This window comes from Aquarana catesbeiana, linkage group LG13, assembly GCF_042186555.1.
Source record: "Aquarana catesbeiana isolate 2022-GZ linkage group LG13, ASM4218655v1, whole genome shotgun sequence".
Classification (NCBI taxonomy): domain Eukaryota; kingdom Metazoa; phylum Chordata; class Amphibia; order Anura; family Ranidae; genus Aquarana; species Aquarana catesbeiana.
In genome coordinates, this window is record NC_133336.1 from 60,180,323 (window position 1) to 60,207,065 (window position 26,743).

The 26,743-nt window shown below is 42.5% G+C and overlaps 1 protein-coding gene across 6 annotated transcripts in view; it reads right to left on the reverse strand.

Annotated features, from left to right (window-relative positions):
• Nucleotides 1-26,743, reverse strand: part of SYNE2 (spectrin repeat containing nuclear envelope protein 2) — a 582,128-nt gene that overhangs the window by 223,372 nt on the left and 332,013 nt on the right. For all 6 annotated transcript variants that reach the window (XM_073609718.1, XM_073609721.1, XM_073609720.1 and 3 more), the window contains 6 exons: nucleotides 24,733-24,870; nucleotides 15,029-15,214; nucleotides 13,079-13,201; nucleotides 10,268-10,450; nucleotides 6,203-6,295; nucleotides 209-391 (listed from right to left, as the gene is read on the reverse strand). In XM_073609718.1, coding sequence (XP_073465819.1) covers nucleotides 209-391; nucleotides 6,203-6,295; nucleotides 10,268-10,450; nucleotides 13,079-13,201; nucleotides 15,029-15,214; nucleotides 24,733-24,870 — 906 coding nt within the window. The remainder of the gene's footprint in view (nucleotides 1-208; nucleotides 392-6,202; nucleotides 6,296-10,267; nucleotides 10,451-13,078; nucleotides 13,202-15,028; nucleotides 15,215-24,732; nucleotides 24,871-26,743) is intronic.

The window sequence follows — 26,743 nt, forward strand, 5'->3', positions numbered from 1 at the left end:
GGAAGTTCCAAGAACCCCATTCATCAGAGCTATATGGATGTTTGAATGGACAAGAAGGTCTGGGCAAAGAGCTTAGGAATCCTGGAGTTATAATTTTAGAAATAGCATAAGGTTTACTCTCAACACTGGTTTAGCAGCCCAGGGTCCTCTTGTAGCAGCCTAGTTTACATTTAGTGGTTTTCAACTTAGAAATTAGGATTTATATTACCTCATCGCTTAAATGGTCTACTCCATCAGTTACTGGGGACAAAAGAGCTGCCAGATCCTGGTCTTCTGGTTCCTGTTGTAAACGCACCAGTTGGTCAATAACGGAGCTTCTCTGAGAAAGTAAAACCCCTTCTTTCTTCTGGTTTAATCCATCCATTAATTTCCTCAATTCTTCAGTTCTTTCCTAAAGGTAAATCAGAGAAATAAATGTAAAATGGTTTACTATTCAAAAAACATAGAATGGTCAGAATCCCATCGCCACCAATCAAAAATGATCGTTGAGGTTAAAAAGCTTAAAACCATACTGTTTGATATCAATTACAGTCATTGCTGCTCTTTACAAGGTTTACTAAACAAGCTTAAAGATCATATTAATAGAAGAAAGGGTTTTGTCTTTGGCAAACACATTACATCTACAGACATGCTCATCAACAATCCAATTCATTAAAGTAGAACCAAAAGACCAAACATATTTTTTAGTTTTGGATGAAGTACAAAGGGATTAGAACACCTGACCATTTTTATTGCTGTCTGTGCCCCCGTTAGGAGATTCCCCCTCTCTCCTGTTTACTATTATCATTAAAAGTAAAAGAAAAATCCCAAATTTTGGGTTGTCCCCAGAAAAGTAATAGCGGGGAAATTTTCCAATGGGGCCACTAGTTTTGGTGACCTGGGGGTCCCCAAGGAATTCCCTCCATTTGCAGGGATTTCCTCTCACTTCCTGTTTGGCTATGGAACCTTGAAGTAAAATCTCTGCAATGGGACACAGATGGTGAAAAAAAAATCTGACAGGGGTTATAACTAAGGATCTGCTCAGGCGTGTTCACAAACGGCACGTGCAGAGCCCGCACTGCACAGCGCTAATCACAAGCAGTGAGACATTTCCCGATCTCTGCAGCCGCGCATCAGGACAATGTCTCAATGCTTGTGATTAGCGCTCCGCAGTGCCGACTTCCTGGTGGGCTCTGCACGTGCCGTTTGCGAACACGCCTGAGCAGATCCTTAGTTATAACACTACCATGCTCTATCCAAAATGAAAAAAAAAAAGTGTTTGTTAACCCAAAAAAATAATAAATCAGATTCTGGTCCCTTAAAGCAGAACTTGTGCTCTGTAATCTGCCCCCCTCTAAACTTTAAAAGAACCTCCCTGAATCTGCCACTTCCTGTATCCCCTCTCTATACTGACCACGATAACCAGGGCTGCTCAGCCCTGATCATCATGGTCAAAGTACGTCCCTCCGTCATACACTGCCCCGCTCCCCTCATCCCCTCCTTCCTGCCCTCAGCTGTGTCTCTGTCTCCTCCCTCCGCTGCTACTATTAAAAATAAAAACCCTACAATGGTCACTACCAGCCCCTCTATTAGAGGCTGGCATACCACACTATGCAGGTCCTTTGTAAAAACAAGCGTTCTAAATACCTCTTTAGAGCCATCTGCAGGCCAATCACTTGACTCGCAGCCGCTTTACAGCTCCGAGACATTGCTTCTGCGGGAGGTCACATGATTTCCCCAGCTGACGTCAGAGGCAGGTCACATCCCCTCCCGCAGAAGCAATGTCTCGGAGCTGTACAGCAGCCGCGAGTCACATGACCGGCCTGAAGACAGCTCTAAAGAGGAATTTAGAATGCTCGTTTTTATAAAGGACTTGCATAGTGTGGTACGCCATCCTCTAATAGAGGGGCTGGCAGTGAATATAATATTTGAGTTAACAAACACTTTAAGTTCAACTGAAACCTAGCTATTAAAGCTGCCATTGCTGTCCTTCTGAAAATGTTAATTGCCTGGGTGTTAGGCCTCATGCACACTGGACGTTATAATAACGTTATAAAAACGCCAGTAGCTTTGTAGTGAGTTTTTCAACTTTTTTACACGTTTTTGCAATAGCGTTTTTTAGCATTTATTAGTATTTTTTAGCGTCTATTAGCGTTTTTTAGCGTTTTTCTGCATTAGCATTTTAGTGGGGTTTTTTTTTAAGAAAATATATACTTTTTTTTCAATGGATCAAAAACATTAAAAAACGCTGGTGAGCGACGTTTTTGAGCGTTTAACGACATTTATCAGTGTTTATCAGCGTTTTTACAGCTGAAACACGTCTCTCAGAAACCACTAGTTTTGGTGTTTTTTTACTGCTCAAAAACACCACTGTCCAAAACTGCTGATAACAGCCTATGTGTGCATGGACACATAGGATAACATGATGGACAGTTTTAATGACTGTAGAAATAAATGTCTACAGCCTAAAACAGCTGCTGTAAAAACGTCAACAAAAAGTCCAGTGTGCATGAGGCCTTATTTATACTGACCCTCTAGTATACAGATCAGGAAGGTCAGGAGCCTTTCTTTGCATACATTTTGTGGGTCATCAACTTAGCCGTATTAAGCCCAAAAAGAAAAAATATACATAAATTGAAGCTTACTAATCCTAGTGGTTGTAAATGCAGAAGGTTTTTTTATCCTAATGCATTCTATGCATTAAATGATATCTAAAGGTTCCTTTAAAAAAAACAACAAAACAAAGTCATACTTACCTTCTCTGTGTATTTGGTTTTGCACAGAGTGGCCCCGATCCTTCTCTGCTGGGGTCCCTCAGCGGTGCTCCTGGTTCCTCCTCTTCTCGAGTGCCCCGTTGGAGAGCCGCTACCGTGTCCTTCTGCTGCGTCTATTGACACAAACAGAACTCGGCACCACCCCCCGGCTCCCGCATCATTGGATTTGATTGACAGCAGCCGGAGCCATTGGCTGCGCTGCTGTCAATCTATCCAATCTGGACCCGAGACAACAGCTGGAGCTAGTGTGCTCATCCCCGTCACTGAAAAGTATGGGTTCAGGTAAGTAAAAGGGGGGCTCTGGGGGGTATGATAGGAGGTTTTACAACCCCCTTAAGATAAAAAGCCTTCTGTGTGCAGCAGTCCCCCTCCTCATTGGCTGAGACAGCAGTGCCATTGGCTCCTGCTGCTGTCAAAGTCAGTCAGCCAATGAGAAGAGAAAGGGGTGGGGCTGGGCCACGGTGCAGTGTCTGAATGAACACAGGGAGCTGTGGCTTGGCTCAGGTGCTCCCATAGCAAGCTCCTTGCTGTGGGGGCACTCAATAGGAGGGAGGGGCCAGGAGCACCGAAAAGGGAACCAAGAAGAGGAGGTTCGGGCTGCTCTGTGCAAAACCACTACACAGAGCAGGTAAGTATAACATGTTTGGTATTTTTAAAGAAAAAAAACTGACTTAAGTATCAATTAAGTTGTTTTTGTAAAATGAAAGGCTGTTATGGCCATTCAACTCCAAATCAATGTTGTCGTCCGACCATTTGGATAAGGGGACGATGTCTTAGTTGGGGTTTTCCCGTTACAGGTAATGGAAAGCCCCAATACTCTGCAAGTCCCTCAGTCATGTATCCTACATGCTGAATGTTCAATGTGCAGCTAATCACTGATCATTCCCTTTTCTCTGGAGAAAGGAAACACACCTTTTTTTTCTATGACTATATACTGGCCGGATTGGGATCCAGGTGATGTACAGCTTCAAACAAGAATGGCAGCTCTCTACCCAGCTACCCATCCTAACAGATCTGTCTGCATTTGGCCATTCTAGGCTATTAGCTCACGTCTTGTAGCTTGTAGTTGTTCAGTTTAAGTATAACAGGGTGAAAGAATTACTGCGCTAACCCCTAAAAAGATGTAAAAAATAAGCAGCTACATAAAATGTGACAAACATATAAGAAGCAAAGTGGTGAAAAATGTAGCACTAACTAATAACACAAATGTCGTGATAAAGGGGCCCCTGTTGAAGACCCATCAGTCGAAACGCGTAGGGCCGTTTTATCACTCTCTACATTGCCTTCATTTTACTTGTGATCACGTTTTACTTGTATATCGGTTTTTAGAAATAAAATACCCCTTTTGACCTGCACCATGTGGAAGCTATTTTTTTCTCCACATACTACCCCGATGTGAGTGGATATGCTGTTTTGGTGAACCCATCATCAGGATCCAACCCTGACGGCTCTTGGATTGGAGGTCGAATTGGAGGTCACCAAAGGCCTCCTCCTACCCTAGAGACCTGAACCATCTGGATATCCATACATCTGCCCTATGTGGCATACTGCCTTGATGACTCTATGCGGCTGACATTAGAGTCCACCCGTTCCGGTAAGAGCATCTACAGGTCATTCAGTGTTTGATGATTTCCTATTTGATGTTGCCTCTACGGCTGGAGTTGCATTCCCATTTTCACCACTTTTGGATTTCTACCATCTGGTGTTGGATTATTTTTTTGTATATAGAGTTGGACATATTATTTATATTATTTTTTTGGCCTTTATACATTTGAATGTCATAGGTTCCTTCCTTGTTTTAACACCGTTTTGTATATGGACAATTTTTTAGATGGACTTTTGAGTTTTCCTAAATATTAATTGTTATTTGGCACATTTATCACGACATTTGTGTTATTAGTTAGCGCTACATTTTTCACCACTCAGTAAGTATAACATGTTTGTTATTTTCAACTAAAAAACACAGACTTTACAATCACTTTAAATGTAGTGACTGCATTAGTTTTCTTTTTCAAGGTTTTTCTCCATTATTTTCACCTGGTGATCCATCCAGAAACACACTTCCTGCCTTTGGGTGGCTTCACTCTATGGCAGACCAATGGAGACACCTTTGGACAGCAACATCATCAAATGGGTAGAGGGTAGTGTTAGGCTACATTCACATTGGTCCCATTCACTATAATGACAGGTCGCCAGCGGCTGCAGCTATTGGTGGCTCTCTGCATAGCCAGCGATTACCAGCGGTGATGGCTGCTGGAGGCACACAAAATGTGTAAATATTTCCTATTGGTTCCCCCACACATTGGCTAATGCCGTGCGTTTTCAGTGCACTGCGATCTTCATAAAGGCTCAGGGACTTTTCCCTGTGTTTCTGCGGGTACAATGACTGAATGAAATGAATGGGCTACCCTATACACGGTGACACAAATGTGAATCAAGGACCTGTTCACATGTGAGGTTGAGAAACCGTAAAACTAAGTGGTTGAGCTGCATTTTGGCCATCTCCCACTGCTCCCCCTTTAGCTGCAGTGGCACATGCTATGGCTGTGGTTGGAGGTATGCTCTTAAGTGAATGGGGCTGCACTGCACGTGGTTGCGGCACGGTGATGTTGCATTTAGATGGGTAAAACGGGGTGAGTAGACAACATATCGCCTCTTCTCCGCCTGTCAAATGCTATGAATGGGCCCTAAAATGTCATACATACATGCACACATACAAATACACACACAGCCTGCACAAAAACTGCAATACAGTACCTGAACTCGCAACGGGTACTGTACTGCCTGGCACTGCCCTGTGGGGGAAGTGGAGAGCTCAGGACTCAGGAAGCCACTCCTGCTTCCACTGCCTAACTGAGCTCTTGCTGTGCAGATGTAAAGTAGTTCGGTGGAGGAGCGTAAGCACGGTCAGATCTGACAACCTTTATCAACCAGGATGCCACCACGGCACCCCGGGTTGAGAAAGGCTGGACTAGAGGACTACAGCACAGAAACGTCTGGATGACGAAATGAGTTAGGCAAGCATCTGACACTCCCGCTGGTGTTGGATGTGACGATTTTTCAGGCAACCATAGCTCTTGAACAGAACAAGGATCGAAATAAATGGGCATGGGATAGGTTATCATAAAAAGTCTTCTTTTGTAGGCAGTTTTTTCTTTTTCTTACGGAACTGAGTTTCTTTAAAGTATACTTTAAACACTTTTTTTTTTTTTTTTTTATCACTGGGACACATCCCTTCTCTTTCTGTCCTATACACACACAAGGGAAAGTGAGATGAAATCTCTTGATAGTGGGGGCAACACCCTCTTAAAACTTGTCACCAGAACAAGTGTGCCCCCATTGGAAGATCCCCCTCAATTTCCATTAGGGGACAAGTCAGAATTTTGAATTTTTTATCACTTTACTTCTGGCATGTATGCATACATAAAACTCAAAAATACATTATTTACCTTTATATCAGGTGTTTCATATGTAAAGTTCTTGGAGATGTGTTTTAGATTTTCCTGCTCTTGTTCAAGCTCCAACATTTCACCAATGATTGGCTGCAAGATCAAATAAACAAAAAAAAAAAAAGCCCCAAAATTATGATTTACAGTGGTTTGCGTACATATTCTATGAATGACCAAGTTTCCAACAAACAGGTAATGATCTATATCCTTGTTTCATAAAGCTGATTAAAGTAATGTATTGTGTATTCGTGATAGGAAAGTGAATGTATTCTAGAAAACAGCAAAGGAAAATAACTTTTTAATATCCTTTTTTAGTACACTTTTAATAAAGCATTATAGTTTTGAAAAGCAAAAACTAGCGGAACATTCGGGTACACATAATTTTGTTTGCATCCAAGCTGATTTGCTATTCTAACAACATTATAGGTACAAAAGCAACTCAGAAGTAGGGATGAGCTCAGGCATTTTTGGATTCTAGTCCAAACCCACTTGAGTCACCCTGCCAGGAAGCAGTCACTGCACAAAACCAATGATAAGTGGCCAGGGCATTCACAGGTATACACGTCCCTTGTATACGTGCGGCCACAGGGCAGGGGATACCTTAGCCACCTATAATTGGTTTTGTGCAGTGACAGCTTCCTGGCAGGATAGCTCAAGTGGGTTTCAGACTAGGATCCAAGCATGCCTGAGCTCATCCCTAAATAGAAGCAGCTCGATGAAGGTTGGAAAAAGCTTGTTGCAACTCCTTAACCCTTTGCTGTCTGCATAACACATGCTTCTGTGCTGAGAGAGTGCTCACCACATGCTTCCAAGCATAGCAACTGAGGTGTAGAAGACAGCTCTGGGTTCCCACTAATGGCTGGGGGACCAATCAATAGTGGTCACATGATCGCCGAACCTTCCCACCCTCTGGACGTACAGACCCTATTAAAGGGAAGCTTGGGGGGGGGGGGGGGGGGGTATGAAGGTGTTAAGCAAATCAAACTAACTCTAATGCCCCGTACACACGGTCGGACTTTGTTCGGACATTCCGACAACAAAATTCTAGGATTTTTTCCGACGGATGTTGGCTCAAACTTGTCTTGCATACACACAGTCACACAAAGTTGTCGGAAAATCCGATCATTCTGAACGCGGTGACGTAAAAAACACGTATGTCGGGACTATAAATGGGGCAGTGGCCAATAGCTTTCATCTCTTTATTTATTCTGAGCATGCGTGGCACTTTGTCCGTCGGATTTGTGTACACACGATCGGAATTTCTGACGACGGATTTTGTTGTCGGAAAATTTTATAGCCTGCTCTCAAAACTTTGTGTGCCGGAAAATCCGATGGAAAATGTGTGATGGAGCCTACACACGGTCGGAATTTCCGACAACAAGGTCCTATCACACATTTTCCGTCAGAAAATCCGATCGTGTGTACGGGGCATAAGACAAACAAATATGGAAGCACCTGAAAGGCCACTTTATTTGACCCACGAGCCTTACAAGATAAGTGCAGTTGCACAATGAATAATGCATGTGCTGTATATTTCCCTGCAGCCTCGGATTGGCAGGAAGGGTCATCAGTGGTGACAACTTTAATAACGCTTCCTCCTCAGTATATTTTAGGACACCACTGCAAAGGGTGGCAATGCTGTGGCCAATTCACTGCAAGTAAAATAGCCCTGTTGTCCTGCATTAGAACCTGATCTCACAGGATCATTGGGTATTTATTCTATTAATGAATGACCATTAGGAACATTGAAGGTTGAAATTGAATTCATCACGTATGCATTTTTTTTTACATACAAATGCTGTATTACATGCTGTTCATACTCCGTCACTATACGAGTCATGTATTCTGTATTCTGCCAAAAAGCTGGTTGATCCTGCTGCTCTCTATCTCCACCTTCTGTTCATGTCTCCAATTCAGCTAGGGATTTTGCAGCTGTGGTAGCAACTTTGCACATGCTCAGTTTTCAGTGAGTTTCTATGCTGAGCATTTCCTCCCCATCAGATCTGAGCAGTAAGGATGAGCTCAGGCGTGTTCGCAAACAGCACGTTCAGAGCCCGCCAGGAAGTCGGCACTGAGGAGCTCTAATCACAAGCAGTGAGACATTTCCCAATCTCTGCAGCCGCGCATCGGGACAATGTCTCACTGCTTGTGGTTAGAGCTCCTCAGTGCCGACTTCCTGGCAGGCTCTGCACGTGCTGTTTGCGAACATGCCTGAGCTCATCCTTACTGAGCAGGCTATGTAACTATACAGTCATACATGTGGGTGTATACACAGTGGCAAATGACAACCCACTCCCTCCCTTCTCCTCCATGTCCACTAACCAGCTAAACACAATGGGGGTGGGATATTACATGTAGATTAATGGAGGCTTCACCTCCCTCCTATTCTTAGACACAGGCTGGAAGGGCATGACACAGCCTGTGACTGGCAGGAATCCGCCCACACCAAGACTTTGCCAAAAAAATAATAAAGATTTGATTTCAAATATTTATTTGTATGGCAATTTCAAACCTTTTATTGATATAAATTATTTTTACTCGGTATTCCAAAGGCTGTTTTTTTTTTATTTTGAATACGTGACCAACAGCAGAGGACTAGAAGCTCCTCCTCCTTATTTTTCCCTACAGACAGGCTGGGAAAGATCTGGGTCATGTCACAGCTGTATATCGATTAGGAAAAGGTACTAAGATTTTTTTTTTTAATTATTAATATTACAGTGCCACCATCCACATACAGAAATAAAAGGGACAATGTAAATTAACCAATTCAGCTCCAGAAGGTTTACCCCCCTTCATGACCAGGCCATTTTTTGCAATACGGCACTGCGTTATTTTAACTGACAATTGCGCTGTCGTGCGATGCTGTACTCGGGTAAAATATTTTTCCTTTTTTTTCACACAAATAGAGCTTTCCTTTTGGTGGTATTTGATCACCTCTGCAGTTTTTATTTTTTGCAGAAAAAGGTAGACAATTTTGAAAAAAAAAAATATTATTTAACTTTCTTCTATAAAACATATCCAATAAAAAATCTAATTTCTTCATCAATTTATGTATTCTGCTACATATTTTTGGTAAAAAAAAAAAATCCCAATAAGCTTATGATGATTGTTTTGTGCAAATGTTATAGTGTCTACAAGCTATGGGATATTTTTGTTCCATTTTTTTTATACTAGTAATGACGGTGATCAGCGACTTATAGCAGGACTGCAATATTGCAGATGACGAATCAGACACCTAACTGACACTTTAGGCACTTTTTGGGAACCAGTGACACGAATACAGTTGGTGCTAAAAATATGCACTGTCACTGTACTAATGACACTGGCATGGAAAAAGTTATCAGGGGCTATTAAAGGGTTAAATGTATTCCCTGGGAATGCTTACTAATTGTAGGGGAGGTGCTTTGACCTGGGGGGGGGGGCAAAGATCTGTGTCCCTGCTTAGCAGGGTCAGTACGCAACCGTTCTGCCTGTCTACTGAAAAATCGGCAGGTCCCAGCGGACATCGGGTCCGCTGGCCCTGCTGATTGGCTCCTGCTCACAGTGAGAGCGGGTCACCGGCGGCACGTGCGCATGCCCCAGACCCGGAAGTGTCAGATCACGTACTAGGTTAGTGATCTAGCACAAAGCGGCCGCCCTGCCGCAGTATATGGGCATGGGGAGGTCCACACGCAGTTAAACAGTGTGTGTTTAGAATCACTTTAAATTCAAAATAGCATATACTGAAGTAATAAAATTTCTCTTCATACAGCACTAACATTGTGGAAAATGTAGTATAGTCAGACAGGAAAGGGAAATAAAGACATGAAAATAGTATTCATATTTTTTTTTTTTTTTTATCAGCTCCTGAAGTATAGTTTTAAACAAAAAAATATTCATATTGCTTGTCTCCATGAAAAATTGCAGACAAAATTGAATTTTGAATAATTTACCTTCATCACTACAGACAGCTGCTATTGCTGTAAGGACAACTAGAATATATCTGACTAGACAGACATATAGAAACAAGATGGTTCATCTATTCTGTCTATTTGTCCTTGAGATACAAACATATATGTCTCGTACCTCTAAAAGCTTATTCTGCTCCTTGGTAACCTTTTCTAGCACTTCAGCCTCTCTCAAGAGTCGTCCCATTCTCCTGAACACGCAAAGTGACCGCACGCCAGAGGCTGATAATGGAAGAGCAGGTCTATAGGCTTCGATGTCTGCAACTGTCCTTCTAATTGAGTCTATATTTTCCAGGATTACCTAAAAATGAAAGGCAATATGTGAAAAAACCATTAAAAACATTAGGAGATTTATGCAAGAAGACCTTACTGTAGAACAGTGCCCATAGTCCACTCTCAGTACATTAGGCACAGGAGATACCAAACTCACCAGGAGGCGAGTTGTCACCAGGGACAAGGACCAATTGCTTTCCTTGGACTGCTTGCTGTCAAGTCCCGGTGCCCACTGCTATAAATCAACTATCATTTATAAGGAAAAGCAGGACAGTCAAGACTCTGCATGGGGATCCATGTGAAATGGCTGAATGTTTTTATAGCATTTACTAAGAAATCACAATAAAGAGTCTTGAAACAAGCTATGAGTGTCCTACTTTTCATCTTTCTCAGTCCGAGTATGATAATTATATTGAAAAGTACAATAACCAATACATCCTATTGCTGGTAACTGAAGTTAGACCTGTTAAAGCTGACCTCCAGGCAAACAGCTGAATACATGGATGAAATGACTACAAGAGAGCGATTGCATTGATTCTTCGCAATTGCACAGCTTACATAAAATAAAAACTGCACTGCTCCTAATTGAAATGGTTTTGTAGGTTTGAATGCTTACAGAGGTGATAAAGAAACCAGGAACAGGCTGCTTGCTGTGAGTCCTTTCTGAAAACTCTTGACCATTCTAACTATCATAACACTGACATTTTGGAATAGTGTTAGAGCTTGTCGCTGTCCCCCACATTCCCTCAAATTTAAAATGGCCCATTACTATGAAGGGTTGCCTCACTGGCCAATAGAAATGTGAAGGAAGTAGGAAGGGGCAGGCAAATTTCAGCACAGGAGGTGCCGAAAAACTGTGAAAGTATGGCCAGGGGTTCAGCAGTAGAGGCAAGGAATTAGGCCTGATTCACACATATGCATTTTTAGTGCTTTTTGCAGATATGCACTACAGTCCATTCAACATGGTTTCCTATGGAACATGTTCTGTAGTGCAAATCTACAAAATGCAAAGAGCACTAAACGTGCATAGATGTGAATCAGGCCTTAGAGGCTGTGTCAGGTATGGGCTGACCCCAGATTACTTTCCTAGCAGTGTTATTTTAAAAATGGCTTTAACATTCATGCATATGACTGTGAAGGCAATAACATTCTTGAAACTGTAATGCCCCGTACACATGGTCAGATTTTCCGACGGAAAATGTGTGATAGAACCTTGTCGTCGGAAATTCCGACCGTGTGTAGGCTCCATCACACATTTTCCATCGGATTTTCCGACACACAAAGTTTGAGAGCAGGCTATAAAATTTTCCGACAACAAAATCCGTTGTCGGAAATTCCGATCGTGTGTACACAAATCCGACGGACAAAGTGCCACGCATGCTCAGAATAAATAAAGAGATGAAAGCTATTGGCCACTGCCCCGTTTATAGTCCCGACGTACGTGTTTTACGTTACCGCGTTCAGAATGATCGGATTTTCCGACAACTTTGTGTGACTGTGTGTATGCAAGACAAGTTTGAGCCAACATCCGTCGGAAAAAATCCTAGGATTTTGTTGTCGGAATGTCCGAACAAAGTCCGACCGTGTGTACGGGGCATTACTTTGTTATCAGAATTGACTTTATCCTGACAAAAGAGTGGAGTATTATGAAAGTGGATGCAACATTGCAAAAACTGGACACGGCCTGATATTTCATTTAGGGTGTGTGTGAGGGGTGATATCACAGCAATGGGCCAGAACAATCCTTCATAACACCTCCACTTTGTGTATTCTCATTTTTAGTGACTCAAAAAAATTTTTTTTTTTTGCCTTAGCAAACAGGAGAGTGCAGTAATCCCTAGCAGCTAAACAATTCCTTTTACCTGATCTGGCTTATGGTTTAAAGCACTCTGTTCCTCATTCTTGGTCTACAAGCTACTTAGGAGGTGAGGTTTACACTATAAGACACTATATTTATCAGCTTGGGATGTTAATGTAGACGGACTTAAGAGCAGCGCTGCTTTTCTTTATTTTTTCACTGTTTTGTTAGGTGACCACTGACGATGACAGCATTTGCCATGAAGGAGTGGATGTGTCTATCCCTGAATACCATGGGGTAGCTGTTAAGGAGAGCAACTTCACAGCGCACAAGACTGTGTACAATTTAGCACATGTTCCCATGGGTGTATGTACACATGCATGTCTTTCTATATGTAAAGGGCCAACCAGTAAGAGGAAGCACAGCATTCACCTTGGTGCAGTATAAAACAGTCTCTCTCAACAAGTGTTCCTCCAGAGTTTGCTAGGGGTTACTTGAGCAATGAGCAACTTTTCTCTTTCAGATAAACCACTTACAACAATTATCTTTTAAGCTCTCTGTATCGGGGATTCCACCCAATGACCACCAATGTAAGGGACATTATTTCTACTGCCCATTAATCTGAGGAACATTTTCCCAGTGAGCATCACGCAAATGTATCGTGAGTTGTAGATATATTAATCACTAGCATAAGTTCCTTGATCCCAGCAAGTTCAATCAAGCGTTTCTCCATGTTAAAAAGGTTGAGAAACACTGGTATAAAGTGTAAATTTATACCCTTTAAGAGATAAGGAGTTTAAAGTTATCTGTTTTACATCAGATAAATGTGCTGTTTTTTTATCAAGTAGAAGCTCTTACCTGTCCATGCCTGTGGTGCTCTATAGGTGACATATCATCAATGTCACTTGATGTCAAAATAGTTCTAATAGAACCCACTTTCTTTTCCATCTTTTTGACTTCATTCTCAATAGTACCAACCTCCTAAAATTGGAGAAATAAATATTTTCATGGCAATATTTACATACAGATTACATTTGAACCCACACATGGTAGGTCCTACTATGGCAAAGTTGTAGCTGCTTTGTCATCTTTCCTGCCCTGAAATTTGTCACTGCCAAGTCTCACCATTCACAACATGTCTTACAACAGCAGCCACCAAATCTAAAGTTTAAAAGGAAGCTAGTTAGAAATTACTACCTACGGAAATATTTTCTGAACTCTAGTAATATAGTATGCATTACCTAAACTACTGTGTTACTGGATGAAGTATACTTGAATGTACTGACATTGGTTATGCTTTTATAACTCCTAAATTTGATTTAAGCCCCTCAGCTCACTCCATCAGTCTCCTCACACATCACTGACTTTCTAACAGACATATCTGTCTGGATGTCACACCACTTCCCCAAACTCAACTTGTCTAAAACCAAGCTCATAATATTTCTTCCCCCACATGCCTCTTCCCCTGACTTCTCTGTCAAGAGCAATGGCACAACCATCAACCCGTCCCCACATGCCAGGGTGCTAGGTGTTATCCTAGACTCTGAACTCTTACGGCCCCACATCCAATCACCAAGGCTTACCGCCTCAACCTCCACAACATCTCCAAAATATGTCAGTTTCTAAATGATGAAACCACAAAGCTCCCGATTCACTCCCTGCTCATCTCTTGCCTCGACTACTGTAACTCCCTCCTCATTGGCTTACCTTTAAATAGGCAATCCCCCTTCAGTTCATCATGAAAGCTGCTGCCAGACTCACCCACCTTACAAACCGCTCAGTGTCTGCTACTCCTTTCTGCCAATCCCTCCATTGGTTACCTAACTAATTAACTTCAAAATACTAACAATAACCTACAAAGCCATCCATGACTCGGCCCCTAGCTACATCACTAACCTAGTCTCAAAATAAACAAATCGTCCTCTTTGTTCCCACCAAGATCTCCTGCTCTCTAGCTCCCTTGCCACCAATTCCCATGTTCATCTCCAGGACCTGCCAAGCCTTTTCCTATCCTTTGGAATTCCCTACCTAAATTTGTCTATCTCCAACTCTATCAACTTTTAGGCATTCTCGGAAAACTTTTCTTTTCAGAGGAGCCTATCCTGCCTCCACCTAACTGTACTTTCATTTTCTTCATCAGATCATCCCCCACAGTTATTTACTTATCCCTCTTAGATTGTAAGCTCTAATGAGCAGGGCCCTCTGATTCCCCCGGTATTGAATTGTATTGTAACTGTACTGTATGCCCTAATGTTGTAAAGCGCTGTGCAAACTGTTGGCGCTATATAAATCCTGAATAATAATAATAAACCCTTAAGCTGGCCATATATGGATCAAAACTGGGCTGGCTCAGCAGGGACCGGCCAAATTTCAATTAACGTATGGGCAGGCTGATTGTACCAAAGTCGATCCATTGATCAACTTGGGTACAACCAGCCTGTCAGATTTTTCTACATATTTTTGCCAGCGGCTATGGCCGCTAGCAGTAATCATTGTATTCTGCTGGCCAGGAAGGCTCCCCATGCCCCCATGCTGGCAGAATACAATAGCGCTGCAGGAGGCATGCCCCCATCAACACTGCCTGTGTTAATGGGGAGATTTAGCAATTTTCGTAGATTAATGCCTTACTGGATGGTGGATTAAAACATCATAACTGGAGAAAGAGTAATTATATCGCTAGATAGAAAATACAGTATTTGTCTTTCTTATTTTTGATGCAGCCAGACAACTTATATGTTATTGGCTGAAGCGATTATAAACTAACACAACTGCACATGTGCAGGACAGAAAACAGAGTGACAATCTTACTTTTGTCAAATATTGGATTTGTGGGAGAACATTTAAAATTCTTTGCTGAATGCCCTTCACTTGGCGTTTTACTTCACCAAGGCTTTCTACAATCTTATCTGTCTCGCAGATGACAGAAATTTCCCCTAGTTCAGAGCTGATGGTGTCCAGGAGGAACAGTTTTCCTTCAGCATCATCCAGTGCAATCTGCTCAAAGAGAAAAGGAACAATCACAATCCAAAAACATCTTAGCAGCTTTACTTGACCCTGAGCTAGTTTGGAAAGTGCATTAGAATGACAAAAGTGCAGAAAAGAATGAGGGAGTGTTGAGGTGACCAATGGAGATATCTTCTTCTGACGATACTAGTTTTTTTTGACTGCCAGGCTAATCCATTTATACGATCTAATTCTTGAGCTAATACGCAGATTAGGAGCCCTGACTTCACTTTGACTTTCCTGATCTGCTGGCTTGCTTCAGGTTTTTATCTGTTAGTACTTTTAGTCCTAGATCCATAAAAAAGCCAGACAACTAGCATTTTTAGAAGGTGGTTAGCAATGACAGCCTGCTTATATCGCTCAATTCAGGTTTCTTGATATACCTTTGTTAAAGACTAACTTGTATGGTGAAAAACACAAACCCTTCTGGGTGATCAATGTACATTACAAGAATTTTAACAAACGTTGCAGATTCCTACTTGTTTCTTATCTGAAGAAATAGCGGTTTGTTCCATTATGTCTTTTGGATACTGATTCTAAATGTGATTAACCAATTCATTTTCATCAGCTGGTGTACTTTTTTTGTTCTGATGAGGAAAGTTGCAGTGCCTGCAACCCTTTAGAAGTGATCAAACCTTAGGGAGCATCTCACCAAAATGAAACTTTTGTTGCAGAGGATGCCTAAATTCGACTTATCTTGGTGCAAAATTCTTCACACCAGCAGAAAATTACATTTCTGGGGGCGTTCTGTACACAAACTATGTACAGAATGCCTTCAGGTTACCAAATTGCATTTAATTTTGCAGAAAAAAAACACTGTAGACTGTAGTTTGAAAAGTAATTTTTTAACAACATTAAATCACAATATGGCTTGTGTAGAAATGGTTTTACATTTTTTTACTTGCTATATTTTTTCCATGAAAGTGAAGTTACCCTTTAATCTCTAAACAGAACTCCATTGAGCCCCTAGGCCAAGACTGCACAGAGTGTGGTTTTACATAAGAATAGAGCATGTTCACTGGACAGGGAGAATTTTCACTTAGCTTAGTGAATGAGATGAGGCTGTGTTCACTGTAAATACCCAACAAAAAAAACGCAGTCTCACTAAATGAAATGAGGTGAAGCTGTGCTGACTTAAATCGCTTAATCATGAGCAACTAGTAAATGCAGGCCTTTTGGCTAAGATCAAGTGTAGTCTCGACTGCCTGATTCTTGGTCAGAAGGTGCCTGGGGTACCCGAGGGTCGGCCTTGGGGGGAGCGTCCCTTTTCGGAGGGCCCCCCCTTGCTGCTATTGGCCCAAGGCTTAGTCCCCAGGCAACGAGGAGGGATCCCTTTCTACTCACCTTTCCTTTGTGGAATGTGGGGTAGATTGTAGGTCACGATGGTGTTGGCACCTGATGCGCCTAATACAGTTCGGCTGTCTATTTCTGAGGAGAGAAGGGCGGATGTTGGTCTGCACTTTGTGCAGAAGCAAGTTATCGAGGACTTATTGGGCATGGCTCGAGAGACTATTTTTTGCGTTCAGTGCTTTCCTTCCACTGGTGTTTATGATGTCACCTTTTGGAGCAAGGCTGATATGCAAACATGTTGGTTACGGCAGGCTGAGAAAATTGACGATCCACTACTCGAGGGCGTAACTTTTTATTGCACGGAAAGCAAGCAGCGCTTGCCAATTGTGGTCCACATGTACAACCCTTTTGTGAAAGATGAGGAAATCAGGGCCTTTTTATCACTATATTGTGATTTCGTTTCTGCGGGCTCAAAACAAACCAATATTTTTGGGACCTTTAATGGTCACCGTAAGTTTTGGGTGCAGCAGAAGCGAGATCCTGAGGGTATTGGAGGAATGAGGCACCCGCCTCAAACTTTTTCCATTGGGTCCAATCGTGGGTATCTTTGGTACCCTGGGCAGCCTACTTTTTGCCGCCACTGCTATTCTTTTGGGCATACAAAGGAGGAGTGCGAGATTGGGCAAGTATGCCGCAACTGTTTTAAGGCGGGCCATAGGACCGCAGATTGCGGTGAGGGAAGGAAGTGTCATTTTTGCGGCAGCAGTAGTCACTTGGCAAGGAACTGTCCGAAGGTGTTCCGGGGGGGTCAATCAGCCCCACGAGATCAAAAGCCTGATGGTGGTCACAGGAGCTTGGAGAGTGTGGGAGCTAATGTCTCCTATGCTGAGGCCGTAAGAGGTGGAAGAACCATTGATGCTCCCCCTGTTGGAGAACCAGTTCCTGCCGAGGATCTTTCTAGCGAGCCTCTTGATGCTGCTGTGGGGGACATGCATTCCCGTGCGGCTGAGTGTGTGCCCGAGGTCCTGGCGGCGGAGGGTGAGCAGGAAAGGGAGGTAATGGAAGCTGATGGGGATGGTGCAGGTCCGAGTGTTGAAGTGCCTGTGCAGGAGGAGATGGATCAGAGCCAGGACTCCTTAAAACGAAAGATGGAAGGGCCTCTTTCTCCATCACAAGTTATTGAAGATTATCCCAGCGAGATGGAATCACTGAAGGAGGGGATAGCCGGTGATTCGGATGAGTCTGGACAGTCCTACATAAGTGCGGGTAAAGTTGAGAGCCTGCAAGATGTGACGGGATACTGTAGGCCGCAAAAAACAAAGAAAAAAGTAGTGGCACAAAAATTGGGTACTCGGAGTGGCACAAGAGGCAGAGCCAAAGCAAGTAATAAACGGTGATTGTTGCATTATGTAGTTGGTGTGTACTTACCTTTTATAGACTTGCTTGAATGATAAAATTAAGGGTCTCCTCGCTCAATGTCCGCAGTATTAAGTCTGTGTATAGGAGGGCGGCTATGTTTAAGCTTTTTACTGCACTGCCCTGTGACATTCTGTGTTTGCAGGAGTGCAACTTGAGCGAGGAGCCCAAGGTCGCTGCTTGGACCCAGGGGCCAGCTATTTGGTCTTTAAGCAATAAAAGAAGTGGGGGTGTATGTGTGCTTTTTAAAAATAATAATTTCAAAATTAAGAGGGTTGTACATGTGGATCGGGGCCGGTGTGTGTTGGTCTTTTTTGAATTCGGGGGTGTTTTTTTTCGTATTTTTTGTATTTATGGGGCCACGGATAAACATGATAGGCTTGTTTTGTTTGAAAAATTAAAATTTTTTTTGGGGGGAAGGGAGCCTACCTTTTTTGTAGGTGACTGCAATTGTATTATTAGGGATGGAGATAGGGTGGGCGGTGGAGGAGTAGGTGGTAGTGGTAGTAAGATGGATAGTTCAGGGAAGGAACTTGGGGATATTATTAAAATGTTTAATTTGGTGGATGCTGGGTGTGATGGGGGATCAACGTTTTTTAGTTCCAGTGGGAGAGTATCTTCACGAATTGATTTTTGTTTTTTATCTAGGAATTTGAAGAAAGAGTCCTTTTCGGTGCAGAGGATGCCTTTCACGGATCATGGCAGAATTGACTGTGGTGTAAGTATATGTGATGGAGGTTTGTATGGGAAGGGGGTGTGGAAGTTGAATGTGTGTTTATTGGAGGATGTGAGGGTAAAAGAAGAGTATGTTAGTCTTTTTTGTAAATTGAAAAGGAGGAGGAATGATTTTGGGTGTATGGTTGAGTGGTGGGAATGGGTGAAAATCAGGACTAAGGAGTTTTTTGTTAGGACGGGATGTGAGAAGGCACGGAATGAGAGGTTCATGTATGAGATGTGGCAAAAGAGATTTGAATATTTGGAAGAGTTGAGGGATCTTGGAGAGGATGTGTCAGTGGAGATTGGGGAAGCGAGAGAGAAGTTGAATGAGTTTTTGGAGGCAAAAGGGAGGAAGATTGTGTCACAGGCAAAAATGGAAATTAAGGAGAAAGATGAGAAATGTACGAAGTTTTTCTTTAAGAAAGTGTTTGGGGGGAGGATGGAAATGAAGAATGTGTTGGATGAGAGTGGTAAGGAGGTGGATGGGAAGGAGGATATTAAGGAAGTGGTGAGAAAATTTTATTCTGATCTATATACGCCAGGTAGGGGTGATTTGAGTGTAGAAAATGAAGTTTTGGGTGAGATTGAGGAATGCTTGAGTATGGAGGATAAGGTTGTGTTGGGGGCTGATGTTACAAAAGAGGAGATTGAGAAGTGTGTGAAGAGTATAAAAAAAGGGAAATCACCAGGTAGTGATGGGCTTCCGGTGGATTTTTATTGTGCTTTTTGGGAGGTAATAGGTGAGAGTGTTTTTGAGGTATGTAAGGAAGTGTTGGGGAGTGGAAGGTTATCTAAGTCTATGTGTGAAAGTGTTATTACTTTATTGTATAAAAAGGGGGATAAAAGAGATCTAAAAAATTGGAGGCCCATTTCGTTATTGAATGTGGACTATAAGATTATTGCGAAGGTTATGGCTGATAGGGTAAGGGAGGTGATTGGGAAAATGGTGTGTGAAGAGCAGGTGTGTGCTGTTCCTGGGAGAAAGATTGCGGAAGGGTTAGTGAGTTTAAGGGATGCTTTGTGGTGGTGTAAAAGCAGGGGGCAGGGAGTGGCTGTGTTAGCAATTGATTTTGAGAAGGCATATGATCGGGTTGTGCATGATTTCATGTTTAAGGTGTTGAGTAGGATGGGTGTTCCTGAGAGGATGATTGGATGGATTAGAGGTATGTATAGGGGGATGGTTAGTAGAGTGCTTGTGAATGGTTGGTTAACAGGGGAGGTGAATATTAGAGCAGGGGTGAGGCAGGGATGTCCGTTGTCTCCTGTATTGTTTGTTTGTGTAATAGAACCTTTGTTGCGTATGTTGAAAAAAGATAAAATTGTGAGGGGTGTGGAGGTGCCTGGAGGGGATGGTAAGTGTTTGAGTGTGATTGGTTATATGGATGATGTTACTGTTTTGTGTAGGAGTGTGGAGGGTTTGAGGAGAGTGAAATTGTTAGTGGACGTGTTTTGTATGGCAAGTGGTTTTAGGGTGAATATGGGTAAAAGTGAATGTAAAATGTTTGGTGTGGTAAGGGATATGGCGTCTTGTAGTTGGAAGATGTGTGTTGGAGGTCTGAGAGTGCTTGGAGTAAAGTTTGATTGTGACTTGTACGGTAGGGAGAGTTGGGAAGAGGTGAGGGGGAAGTTGGAAAGAAAGATTCAATTTTGGTCTTTGAGATCATTATCATTAGAGGGTAAGGCCTTAATTATAAAATCAGTTTTTTTGCCTATTTTATTGTTTTTGTATTACGTTTTTCCGGCACCAGATAGGGTGTTTAAAAAAATCATAAAATTATGTTTTACGTTTTTTTGGTCTTCCAAAATGGAAAAACTCAAGAGAGAAAAAGTAGTGAAAGGTAAGTTAAATGGGGGGAAAGGTGTGGTGTGGATTGAAAGATTTTTGGTTTTTAGATACATAAGTATGTGTGTGAAACTTAGTAAAATGGAGAGTTTGTCTGGGTGTTTTTTGAGGTATGTGGGAGGGGGAGTGTTGAGGAAATATAAATTGTTGGAGTATGACTTGAGGAAGCCTGTTTGTTTTAACCCGCCATGGTTTTACGTGAGGATTGAGAGAGGAATAAGGAGGTTTGGGTTGGAAAGTGTAAGTAAGGAACTTTGGTGTGAATGTAAAAAAGTATTAAGGATGGTGGAAGGGAAGGAAGAATTGGAAATAATAGGGGGTTTGAGTGAGGATGAGAGTGAGGAAGTATGGAGAAATGTATGTAATAAGGATTTAACTAATAGACAAAAGGATGTGGCTTGGATGGTTGTGCATGGGTGTTTGCCAACAAGGGTGTTTCAGCGTAGGAGGAGGCTGGTGGACAGTGAAGTGTGTCCGAGGGAAGGGTGTAGAGGGTATGAAGATGTTGTTCATTTATTATGGAAGTGTGAGTTTGCTGTGAAAGTCTGGAGGAGGATGAGAGGGTTGATTAAAGGTTTGACTGGGGTGGAAGGGGTAACATATGAAATGATGGTGTATGGGTTATGTGATTTGGGCGAAATTAAAAGGAGAGTATTGTGGTTATTGGTTAATTGTGTTAAAGAGTGTTTGTGGGATGTAAGGAATATTGTTGTTTTTAGGAAAGAAGAGGTGAGTGTGAAGGAGTGTGCGGCCATGATCCGTGGGAGGTTATACTTCTATGGACTGTGTGATATTAAAAGATTTGGATCTGATAGGGCACAAGAATTTTGGTGTTTTAGACATTGGAAATATTGGGTGTAAACAATAATGTGATTATGGTAAATGACTTTTTTCTTTTTCCTTTTCAGAAGAAATATGATGTTGATGGAGGGTTAGTGCAGAGGAGAGCGGTAGAAGAATATTATGTTGGTTATAGGGATAGGGTTGAGGGAGTTCTTTTCTGAATACATTTTGGGCGGTTGTGGTTGTTTATGTAATATGTGGTTTTGTGGGGGAGGGTGGGTTAATTTGGTTGGGTGGGTAAGGGTGGGGTCTGGGATGATATGTAAATATTGTTGTTCTATTTCCTTTGTTTTTCCTTTTTATCATTTTGAATGATATGTAAAAAATTTATAGAACGAATGTAAATCTTATTTTTTATTGTATGTAAAATAAGAAGTGTTACTTTGTTTTTTGCTGTTTTGAGACTTTGTAGATAAACAAATATGAATGTTTTGTTTTGATTATGTATTTCTTGCATTATTTTTAATAAAGGAAAATTAAAAAAAAAATCTGTTCTTATCAGTTTCCAGAGGAGGCGCTGTGTCACTCTCGTTGGGGAGGGCCAGCAAATCCAATGGTGTCATAGTACCTGGAAAGGCGATACTCAGCAGGGACTACACCGTGTTGCCCGACAGTATACTGGGGACCGGCCAATGGTTGAGTCTGAGCCGTCTGGAAGGGTGCTCCTGCTAGGGATGGGTGCTGCATTTAGGTCTGGCCGGAGGGTCGGGTCCCTGGCCTTCTGGCCTGGATTGTGGTAGCTCTAGCTACGGACAGTTATTCGGGAGAGAACGCTTACTTCCCCTTAATGGGGGGGGGGGGGGGAGTGGTTAGTACTTCCCGAATGTAATTAGGAAGGAGTGATGGGAGCGACGGTGGAGCCTGATGGTAAAGGGCTCTCACCAAGCTGTCGGATCTTCATGCCTTTCTGCCTGTGGTGGGGGCTGCTGTGGTCTGGGCTGTGGGCCAGGGTTGGTTTTGAAAGCCTATGGAGTAGTGCCCCTGGAGTGGCAGTCCAGGGGTGCCATAAAATCACTGTGAGTGGCAGTCACTTTGATTTGAGGCACCACGGTCACTGCACCATAACACGCTTTTTTTGCACCTGCCTCTTGGGCCGGGCCTTTTGGCTAGGACCAGAGGAATTTTTTATTCCTGGCCGGAGGGCCTGGTCATTGTGTTACACAATGGCCACTTCTTTTCACTCTCCTCTCCACTATCCCTTCCCCCACTTTTTATTTATTTTTTTGATTGAAACCCTATGTTTGTCACGTCTTGTCTTTACACGTTTTTGCACGTTTGATTAGTAAGGATGTGGGTCCTCGGGCCAGCCCTGAACGTCTTGGGAAGGGGTGGACATGGCCTTTTGGCTTAGTTCGCCCTCTCTCATGGGGTCTCCCTTCGGGGAAGCCCCACCTAGTACTTGGGTGGGTCCTGTCTTGGCAGGCCCTCCAGAGAACGGGGTCTGTCTGGTTTCGGCCAGATAGACCATTGTAAGTACCTTTGTCCCCGCAGGAGCCTAACGCCCCGGGGGATCAGGGAATTGGCACGTCTTGTTTACCCGTGGCACTTTTTTGTGAGCACTCTTTATGTGTGTGCACATTTTTTATGCACCCGGTGAAGTTTTTGGGGTGTGTTTTGCACGCCATAGGCTTTCAAAAAAAAAAAAAAAAATAGTAAATGCAGTTACATTTTCTTTGCATGTGATTGGGTAATTTTTGTAAAGTGAATTTTAACTTAGCTTCACTCAGCTAGGTGACAGTTGACTTTGCAAAGTAAACAGCAAGGTTAGGCTGGCCATACATTAAGTAAATTTTCTTTCCTTTGACCACGGTCAATCGTTAGATTCCCCCCTCATCGACGCAGTCAGTGTTGATGGGGGGGATCGCTCCTCCAGTTATTGTATTCTGAGAGTGGGAGGTTTCCCCGCCATCGGAATATGATTACTGCTGCAGGCTATTTCCAACAGCAGTAATCGTACAAAAAAGAAAAAAACAGGCTGGTTGTACTGAAGTAGATCAATAGATAAAGTTCAGTGCAACCAGTCGACCCATAGATGAATCAAAATTTGGCTGGTTCCTGCTGAACTGGCCGAATTTCAATCAGTCTTTGGCTGACTTTAATGAATGAAGATGTGGAAGCAACACACGCATTGACACTGATCACTATTATCTTCACTCATCCTTGAAAATCTTTTTCAATCTTTTTCATCTAAACTTTTTTGGGAGGAAGGCTGATCTCAATCATCCTCCAGGTATTATGTGTGGTTTGATTCCACACTCCCAACAAGGATGTGACAAAGCAAGTGGTGAGTTAGCTCTCAGTCTATCCCTGCCATAGTTCAATGGGAATCCAAAAGGCAATGGGGACACGGGACCAAAACCTGCCCCCACCCATTTGAGGTGGAACTGTCCTAACCACCGCCACCAAATTTTTAGTGAACAATCCTTTTCCTACAAATGCATCAGAATGAAACCTTGTCCAAGATAAACCTCCAAGGACACCAAGCTAAAACTAAGCGCTCTCTTCCTGTGCAAAGGGTATATATAGCCCACATGGGGAGAACAATGACTTTTTCCTTCATTCTTTGACTAGAGTTTATCCTCTTAGGGGCAAAGCTTATATGCCAGTAGTCTACAGTGTTCCCAATGTACAACTAAAGAAAACAGCAGGTTTAGGAAGATGGACATTATTTAAAAAAACTACTTGTCCAAGGGACTAAATTGGGGTCCCAAATCTACTTATCCCTCATGACAATCTACTGTACTTATCCTAATAAAAAAAAAAATCATTTTTAACCAAAACCGTATTTTAAAAAGATCTCATTTTTACATAAAAACCACAGTTCTCATTTTTACATAAAAATTCATAATTTACTTAAACATAATTTATTGCTTTCATTTTATAATTTTAATAAAAATTAGACAACTGTTTCATTCAGTAATAATACTATCGAATGAGACATTTTTAACACTAGGGATTTTCAATGCATGTATGTCCCTTTAAACCTTGAAATGGCTTTGCCAGGATGGAAAATATGAAGGGTTGATGTTCTCCTATTTAGCAGAGGTGTTTTTAGGAATGTCTGGTCTGGGGATTTTAAAAATAAAAGGGGCTTTATGGCAACTTATTCTTTTAATGTTTTTAACATTGTGCTGTTTATCTCCACTCCTACTGGGTGCTCAGTACAAGTGCATTCTGAGCAGCCAAATCAAAGTGCATTCTGAGCAGCCAAAACAAAGTCAAATCAAAGTTGCCCCTTAATGGTGTTTACTCCGTTAAAGGGGCAAAAAAAAAAAAAAGTAAACCCTGCTGCTTACCCACAGCAGAGCTAATTGTAAAAAAAAAACGTGTGTGGAGAAACAGGATGAGGAAAGTCCTATCCCTTACGGAGATACTGTATATGCATTTCTATTGTCCTTACCATTAGAGCATTAACGTGTTTATATAGAACCTTGGCAGAACAATCCTTCAACTCTGTATTTATCAAGCCATCTGTAATCTGGATCCACAATTTTGTGCTTTTCAATGTGTCTTCACATTCCTCTAGCTTGCTAGTCGCCTGTCAAAAGAATATAAACTTTTAAGTGATAAACAAGCATTAATGCAACACTGTATTGCAGGTTAATAATACTGAGCAAATGCAATTCTACACTTGTATCTCAGAATCAAGTTACAGATTGTTGGCATTCAAGTTTTGTCCCGTGATATAATACATCATCACGGATATGTTTTGGTGAAGAAAAAAAAAAAGCACCAAAAACATTCATATTGAAACTAAAGCCTGGTACACACGATGAGATTATGGGACAAATGATCATCTGTTTTTTTTGTTTTTTTTTTGCATGCTAGTCTTAATTAAGGATGGGCGAACGGTTCGGCCCGAGCATAAGTTCGGGTCGAACTTTGATTGTTCAGACGTTGGGCAAAAAACGAACATTATGCAGTGTTTGTGGCAAATTCGAAAGCCGCGGAACACCGTTAAAGTCAACGGGGCACTAACACGAAAAACCAAAAGTGGTCATTTTAAAGGCTTATATGCAAGTTATTGTCATAAAAAGTGTTTGAGGACCCGGGTCCTGCCCCAGGGGACATGTATCAATGCAAAAATTTTTTTTTAAAACAAACGTTATATTGGGAGCAGTGATTTTAATAATGCTTAAAGTGAAACAATAAAAATTAAATATTCCTTTAAATATCGTGCCTGGGGGTGTCTACAGTATGCCTGTAAAGTGGCGCATTTTTCCCGTGTTTAGAACAATACCACAGCAAAATGACATTTCAAAAGGAAAAAAGTCACTTAACACTGATCGTGACTGTAATGAATTGTCGGGTCTCGGCAATATAGATAAAACTCATTGAAAAAACAGCATGGGTTCCCCACCCAGTCCATTATCAGGCCCTTTGAGTCTGGTATGAATATTAAGGGGAATCCTGGACCAAAAAAAAAAAATGGCGTAGGAGTCCCCAAAATCCATACCAGACCAGAGCACGCAATCTGGCAGGCCGCAGGAAAAAAGGGGGGGGGGTGAGAAAGTGCCCTCCCCCTCCTGAACCGTACCAGGGCACATGCCCTCAACATGGGGAGGGTGCTTTGGGGTAGCCCCCCAAAGCACCTTGCCCCCATGTTGATGGGGACAAGGGCCTCATATGCGCAACCCTTGCACGGTGGTTGTGGGAGTCTGCGGGTGGGGGGCTTATCGGAATCTGGGAGCCCCCTTTAACAAGGGGACCCCCAGATCCGGCCCCCCATGTGAATTGATAACGGGTACATTGTATCCCTACCATTGCACCAAAAAAATGTTCGAGAAGTAGAGAAAAAAGATAGGAGACGCTTTGGGACAAGTCCTTTTTTTTTAAAAAATGTCCAGCGATGTCCATTCATCATCTATCACGCCGCCTGACGAACCGAAGAAAAAAAAAAAAGCAACAGCTCCGCCTCCATGGGAGGCTCCGCCAAGTGGCGCTTCTTCTTGCTTTGGCAGCTGTTACATAGCTGAGGGCGGGGCCACTCGGTGACGTAAACGGGTGACCCCGCCCCCCCCCGATGCCTCGTGACGTCTGAGGAAGGCTCCGGTAAGTGGTGGGGGGCACCGGAGCACGGCGGGAGGGGGCGCCCCTCTTCCGCTGGCAATAAAAGTGATCTTGCGGTGAATCCGCCGCAGAAACCACTCTCATCAGAATGCAGACCGCCGGCCGAAGAAGAGGATACCGGGGTTATGGCGGCTAGCTGCTGCCATAACAACGATATTCCTCTTCAAAGTTAGGATGTATATCGGCGTGTGGCGGTCTGTAAGTGGTTAAATTACTTTTTTCCTTTAAAAATATAATTTTGATGTGGTACTGTTCTAAACACGGGAAAACTGCGCCACTTTACAGGCATACTTTAGACACCCCCTAGGCATGATATTTAAACGAATATTTCATTTTTATTG